This window comes from Epinephelus fuscoguttatus, linkage group LG19, assembly GCF_011397635.1.
Source record: "Epinephelus fuscoguttatus linkage group LG19, E.fuscoguttatus.final_Chr_v1".
In the NCBI taxonomy this organism is placed as follows: Eukaryota; Metazoa; Chordata; class Actinopteri; order Perciformes; family Serranidae; genus Epinephelus; species Epinephelus fuscoguttatus.
The window spans coordinates 18,594,282-18,602,243 of NC_064770.1; the positions used below are offsets into that span (position 1 = coordinate 18,594,282).

The window sequence follows — 7,962 nt, forward strand, 5'->3', positions numbered from 1 at the left end:
ATTTAGAAAAATAGAAGAAAAAAATGTAGAAAAATACCAAAACAAACAAAATGAGCACACCTACACACACTCACCGAGAAATAATTAGAGTTTGCCGCTGCATATCATTTGGGAATAAATATACTCAGCCTTAATAAAAGTGGGCCTATGATGTCAATAGATTATGTAACTGACAGTTATGGCATTTAAATGAACTGTATTGTCTCAGATGATTTATTTTAACAACTATGCTTTGATATGATGCAGCCTGCTTAATATCAATATGTAAGCCTATAGCTTTGTTGTAGCAGATGGTTATTGTATGTCTGCAATTATTGCAGGCATCTGCAGTTAATGTCCCCCTGCTATCAAAGAGACACTACACTAGCCAACACCACATCAAATAGGTCTCCATAGCCACAGTTTGGATGCACAGATTAGTCCAAATTATGTTAATGTGGCCAGAAGCAAAGAGTCTGTTCTGTCTCCTGCTTATTGAGCGTGAAGGCTCACAGTTCCTCAAGCCTCATCTGGGTGTAATTGTAGTATTGAGAATGAGCAGTAAATAAAACAGGGTCGTTCTCTTTTTGTTGTGTGTAGGAATCAATAATCGATACACATCAGTGGATGAACTGTTCTCAAACAAATAAGAAAGGTCATGTGCGGTGTGTTTACACGGTCTTTAAGGCTAAGAGCCAGACAACCCAGGTGAGCAAATACTGCAAAAAAATATAAGTGGTTTCCATGACAACGCAACATGGTGGAGGCAAACTCCACGCTAGTTATTTGCTGTCCAAACTTTCCTTTGTGTTAAATTCAGCTCTCGGCCCCTTCAGTTCCCGGATCTTTATAGATGCACAGCCGACACCTGGAATCACAAACTGGGAAGAAGAAGAAGAAAAAAAAAAAAGAGGCAGAGGAAGAGGGAATCTGATGAAGCATGGTGACAAACCATGGGCGACAGATCATCTCTTGCCTTTCTGTCTCTCCCGCCCTCCTCTCCTCTCCAGACAGGGTTGGGCCAAACAGCAGGTGGTGCAGAAGAGAAGCCTGGACATGGGATATACAAATCTCTGGCTCTCAGACTTCTGCACCGGACAAGCATGGAGAAGCAACACATCCCAAAATTTAAAAAGTAAGTGCTGCTTTTGACATCCTTGCTGCTATTTGTGGTTGTATGTATAGTGCTATGTTATTTTTAAGATTTAAAATCAAGGACACTGCACTGAAGTGATAAGTGATGCACTAAATATAGTCTGTGTAGTTGCTAATTTACAGTTAATAGAGTGCCTGTTTAATTTCAGCATGGATGGGGCAGTCGCTCATGTCTTGGGTTGCATAATGAGTCGTATATTATGTCATCAACTAGCTCTTTATCTCGCTTCATTACACGTCTGGAGTGGCTGTTTGTAGTTTCCTGGAGAGCACTTGTACATAATTTCAGGTCTCACTGATTTTAGTGGAAAATATGCAGATCAAAACGAGCTCAGAGCTGTGCCAAAAATCTGTTTTTTGTCATATCCTGCTCTGACATAACGAAAGGATACCTAAGGACACAGATATCAAATAGACTAAACAAGATCAGGTGGCTGGGTTATTTCAGTGACAGGAATATTTGATTTTGAACCCTGACAATTAAAAGCAAAAGAGAGGTTGCTGCTCCTGCTGTGAGAATGACTGTGTATTCATGGGAGGATGTAAAAACTATGTCAGATATTGTCTCCAGCCTACACATTTTTGCTTTCATGTACACGCACGCTGTATTTGTGCTGAATTAATCGCTGTGAAGACGATGTGTTAATAAGAATGCATTAATATTGCAGAGGGTGTCCTCTGGAGGAAATAAAACCCTCAGGGCTGTGAATCACTGCTAAAGGTCATGTTTGCCAAACAGAATACAGTCTTTGCTCAGGAGAATCTGAGATTTTGGGGCCTGGAAACTATCAACCAAGGAGGAGCATAGCTAATGTAACAGCTTCCAGTGGAAAAAAATTCTAAAAGTCTCTGCGTTATATACATTGACTGAGTGTGATAGTGCTTTGGTAAATGTCAATGACAAATATGTTTTCATCTCGCCAATCAATAGTCATCACGTCCGGGAGAGCTGTTTCAAGTGAGCCTGGATTGGCTGAGGATTTCTAAGGAGGATTTCAATGCATCTCTTTAAGTCTGAATCTTGAATGTTAATGCGCTCACCTATTGACTGCCATCCATTTAAGACCCTTTTACTTTCTCTTCAAAGCAGACTTGTGTCGTTTTCATTCTTGATCTTAAGATTTTGAGGGTTTTTTTGTGTTAAGTGAAGCAAGCTCTTAGTTATTCTCATTTAACTGCACATAAATTTGCTGCTTTTTCAGGTAGGTGCACCTAATTCTCTTTGCGTTCTGATTTTTTTCTTCTTCTCTCCTTTCCACAGCTCAGGTGTCACAGCAATAGCGTCTCTGGCCAAGGCTCGCTGAATAAAGATGCACATGGACTTGGGGAGACAAAGCAGATGACTCAAAGGAGGAGAAAGAAGTCCACTCCCTGATCCCAGGACCACAGTTTGTGATGATGTGAGTCATCAGGTTACCAAGGCCAAAGGCGACATCTTTCAAGACATGGAGGCGCTTCTGCTTTGTATCTGGACTCTGCTGGTAGATGGACCTTGATGGCAACATGAGGTCAAAGAAACTGTAACCGTTTTGTTCTGCTCACCTGACTTCTGTCAGCATGCCAACATAGCATAGATGATTCACCCTTTAAAGAGACACAACTGGGAGCTAACAGGGTCTTACGATGTAGCAGCTACAGGTGACTTGCATGTGGCCGATGATTTGAGACAGTCCAACCACAGTCAGTATGGAAGTGCAGACAGCCTCTCTGGTTTGGATATATGTTAACAGTACAGAACAACTGAACACTTCTTATGAGTACAACGCAACAGATTGGATCGAAGACCCAGACAGATACCAGTCTTACATTATCGGTCTCTTCCTGTCCTGCCTGTACACCATCCTCCTCTTTCCTATTGGATTTATTGGGAACATTTTAATCCTGGTGGTGAACCTGAACCACAGAGATAAGATGACCATCCCCGACCTTTACTTTGTTAACCTGGCTGTAGCTGACCTCATCCTGGTGGCGGATTCCCTCATCGAGGTCTTCAACCTGAATGAGAAGTATTACGACTACGCCGTCCTCTGCACCTTCATGTCCCTGTTCCTGCAGGTCAACATGTACAGCAGCATCTTCTTTCTCACATGGATGAGCTTCGACCGATACATCGCCTTGGCTAGCTCCATAAGCAGCAGCCCGCTGAGGACTATGCAGCATGCCAAGCTCAGCTGTAGCCTCATCTGGATGGCCTCCATCCTGGCCACCCTTCTCCCCTTCACCATTGTGCAGACCCAGCACAGGGGTGAGGTGCACTTCTGCTTTGCCAACGTCTTTGAGATTCAGTGGTTGGAAGTCACCATTGGCTTTTTGGTGCCCTTCTCCATCATTGGCCTGTGCTACTCTCTGATTGGGCGGATCCTCATGAGGGCCCAGAAGCACCGTGGATTGTGGCCACGGCGGCAGAAGGCCCTGCGTATGATCGTGGTGGTGGTTCTGGTGTTCTTTATCTGCTGGCTGCCAGAGAACGTCTTCATCAGCATCCAGCTGCTGCAGGGCACAGCTGACCCTTCGCAGAGGACTGCTACCACCCTGTGGCATGACTACCCGCTCACAGGCCACATCGTTAACCTGGCAGCTTTCTCCAACAGCTGCCTCAACCCCATTATCTACAGCTTTCTAGGAGAAACCTTCAGGGACAAGCTGCGTCTCTTCATTAAGCAGAAGGCCAGCTGGTCAGTAGTGAACCGCTTCTGCCACCACGGCCTGGATTTACACCTCCCTGTCAGGAGTGAAGTGTCAGAGGTGTGACTGTAAAGAAGAAAGACAATAGTTATAAAACTGATTCCAACAAAATATGCTATAACATCTTTTACATCAAAGTGATATATCACCCAGTGTGGTACATGACCTCCGCTTTCTTCATCTGTTTTGTAGCTTTGCCTCATAGTTGTACCCGTGTCTCAGTTAACCTGCTCACTTTCTGAACAAAAACACAACACCACCAAGAACGTACACTCAAAGAAAGATGAAAATGACTGGATGTGTGTATCCCTTTAAGTAGATAACAATGCAAACACTGTTTTAAAGCTATTTTCATGTTTATCTGCACGTTGGATTGTTTTCTTTCAGTGTATTTGGTGTGTTATTTCTTCAAAAAGTTAGCTGGATGGCAAGGCAGGCGACAGTTAATCAAAATGTCAGCATCTGCCCTTCAAGTACAGCAAGTGGGCCAAAATTACCAATGGATAGATGAGTGTCACAGGAGAGCAGCATAATGAGTCATTTTACATTGTTGGCATTGTCACCTCAAAGCACGAGGGTTCCTGGTTCGAGCTCAAGGTGGGGGGGTTCGAACTCTAGGGTGGGGGAGCCCTTCTGTTTAGAGTTTGCATGTTCTCCCTGTGTCAGCGTGGGCTTTCTCTGGGTACTCCAACTTCCTCCCACAGTCCAAAGACATGCAGGTTAATTGGTGACTCTAAATTGTCCGTAGGTGTGATTGTGCGCATGAATGGTTGTCTGTCTCTATGTGTCAGCCCTGCGATAGTCTGGTGACCTGTCCAAGGTGTACCCTGCCTCTTGCCCAATGTCATCTGGGATAGGCTCCAGCGCCCCCATGACCCCTAACAGGATAAACGCTTTTGGAAAATGAATGAAAAAAAAAAAAAAAAAGGATCCACAATGCAAATCTTCCAGAACATTTTCTGGGTATGTGGGATGACCTGTAGAGAAAGAAAAGTCTGTGTCACAGTGCTGTAGCCTAGAGCACCTAGACCGAGACAAAGTCATGACCAAGACCAGACCAGTTTGAGTCCCACGCTGCATGACGCACATGCTAAGATCTTGACGACAACACTGTCACAGCTACAGATACGCACACATATCAGTTTCATCTTCAAGAGAGGAGTCATCTCAATTAAAACCAACATGTACTTTCAAAAACATCATCCACATCAACACCATCATGACAGCCCATGACTAAACAACCGCTCTGATCTGTTAAGTCGTAACAACTTAACAAGGATATAAGTTAGGGAACAAAATCTAAGACGCAGCAAGAAGCACTTTTCACTGTCCTAGTCTAAGATATTACTGTACCTCTTGCTTTGTGTATTTCAGCTAAGATTGTTTTTCTTCTGTTGAAAGAAATGGCATTATGTATAGCTCATCATTCATTGGACAATGCAAACAAATGTGTTATATTTTTAGAAATAAAGAAGATGTTCCACTTTTCCGGGAACGTGAAGGGGAAGCTGTTGAGAAATGTGTTTCTTAGATTTCAAAAAGACCAAATGACATTTTTCATAGCTAGTTTTGTATATGTCCTCAGGTATTATATAGAACTAATAAGGGGTAACGTAGCTACACCCTTTGTTTCTTACTTATTATACTGGAGGTTCTGATCACAGACATACTATGAGGTGAATTAAGAACATATAATATATGTTTTTGTGAGATTAATCTCCAGAATCTGATGTTTCAGTTGATACTGTGGTTAATGCAGGAGTCAGTGGTTCCTTGTTTCAAAGATGGCTGAGTTATTACCCTGCTTGTCAGCTCCTGTTAGCATGATGCCAAAGCAAAGAGGCAGGTGTTGTTTTGCCAGGAGGGAATGAGACTGGGTAAACACATCATTCAATGTTGACAACGTGAAGCCGCTTAAATCTTTCAATCTCCGTCTTTAACAGATATTAGCTTGATATACAGCAGCGGCCGACCCTAGATGTAAGATGTGAGGGCCTATTACACAGAATTGTCCACGTAAAACACACGTCATCTGCATATTTGTGGCTTGCTTTTCTGCATGTAAACTGATTCCGCTTCTTTTGAATTTAATTAATGCAAATGCTAAAATGGGACCCATGACATACATATTTTGATCCCGTAGACCGTCACTGCACGTTTGGATTCTCTTACTGACACTTACGGCTTGGTAAAATGCGTCAGACAGAGCAAAGATGCCCATTAACACATGATCACAGGTTAATATAATGGAGACTACCAGGCTACACAGACACAGCTTAAACATTTTAAAGTTTATTCCATTAGAAGCTCAGTAGTGGAGGGTTTAATGAAACCTGCCATAAAATTTTACAGCCCCAACCTGTTTGTTAACCTGTCAGAGCCAACATTATAAATTCTTCTCCTGTATTATTGCACATCTTTCTTAAATTCAGTGATGCTCACAGTTATCTGTATTATATGAACTACAACAGAGAATGTTGCCTTTTATATTTACATTTTTACAAAGAGCATGCGCAACAGGTTCTGTACATTAGGAATGCTAAAGAGGTGGATGTATTATGTAGCAATGACACAAAGAGTACAGGACACTCTGCCACGCCTAGGTGGAGGATTGTACATCAGTGCATAAAATCTGTGCATTGCCAGCCTGCGGTGGGCCTGAGCTGTGTTTGTGCATGAGGCAGCCGGAGATAATGGCGTGACTGGGAAAAACAGGAGTCCAAACCACAAACTGTTATTCCAGCTGTAACCGTCCCAGCTGCCTGGGAAAGCAGCGCTCAGGATTTGTGTGAGTGATTGTTTATCAGAGGTCTGCAAAAATGTTGAACTTGTTGTGACGCATATGAAAGATTCTTTTTGCATGATGTGTCCATCACATTATTCTATGTCCCATATCTTTATGGTACAGGAAAGCATTCAGCATGTTCTGCTTTTCAAATTATATCTTATAAACCTTGACAAAGGCAGGTTTAAGCAAAACTTACATAAATACATATGGCAGCACATGGCTGGATCAGAACAACAGTGGGCACAAAGACAGGGAGACAGGGAAATAATAATCCAATGAGAGCTGTCAAGCTCACTGAGATAAACAAGCAACACCTAGACACCAGGACCGAGACCCTCAGGGAGGCAAAAAAAAAATTATCTTTACATCACACACACACACACACACACACACACTGAAGATGCTGTGAGAAGAGGTTAACAGTGGACTGTGTGTACAGCTGAGACTACTGAGGAAGGTTAAAGGTTTGTGGTGACTGACGTCACAGCAAGGAAAAAGGGTGTGACTTTTCCCCCTGCTTACATTCAGTACTTCCTCTCGGTGATGCTGGATTAAACAATGAGTTTGTGAGCAACAAAGCCATCCGTTCAGGAAACAATACTTTCGCCTGTTCGTGTATAATACTGGACGAATGTTCACGCAGCCAAATGATGATGAAAATGTAATTTAGGATCAAAAAATTAATAATTTTTCAGGCATAAAAGCATATTTTATTCACTGTACCTCTGCTTCTGTTGCTCAAAGACACCAAAATGCAAATACACACAGAGTGACCACTTCATTAGGTGCAAAACAATGTGATACTGCACAAAAGTAAAAGAAAATAAATGGCTCAGTGTTCCATTTTGATCAGAGAGGTGCTGATTCAACTCTTTGGAGTTTTGCATGATATTGAAAAATGTTTCTAATGTTTTGTCCCTCTCATGCGTCTTAATGAGGATGGAAAAACATTGGAAATGTCTTTTAATACTGCATAAACAAGTCTAAATTAAATCAACACCTTTCTGGCACCTCAAAAGCTACTATTGTATTGGGTTATATTATCTTTAATGGATTTATCTATTGAACTGGTACCTAAATTTAAATTCAGCTCCCAATTCTTTATCTACTGAACATGTCCAGGTTTGAACTTTTCATGACGTCACATCACAGGCTGTGCGAGAAACCAAAGAAAGCAAAATAAAGTTCTACGTAAAGGTGAACACCTTTAAAATGTTCCTTGCATAAGAAAGGTGCTGGCCACTATTCAAGTGTAAGATGAGTGGGGGTGGGGCATGTCAAAGTAATTACAACAGGATAGTCCAGGGTTTATGCATAATTACAAGGCAGTGCACTCGGTGGACCTCAGCAGCTGA

The 7,962-nt window shown here is 42.3% G+C and overlaps 1 protein-coding gene across 1 annotated transcript; it reads left to right on the top strand.

The window, feature by feature from the left end:
- Positions 1-1,037: 1,037 nt before the first annotated feature.
- On the top strand, positions 1,038-4,338 carry gper1 (G protein-coupled estrogen receptor 1). Its single transcript, XM_049560565.1, has 2 exons — positions 1,038-1,114; positions 2,396-4,338. Exon 2 carries the CDS (start codon positions 2,821-2,823, stop codon positions 3,883-3,885), a length of 1,065 nt encoding a protein of 354 aa, XP_049416522.1. The 5' UTR covers positions 1,038-1,114; positions 2,396-2,820; the 3' UTR covers positions 3,886-4,338.
- The last annotated feature ends 3,624 nt before the right edge of the window (positions 4,339-7,962 follow it).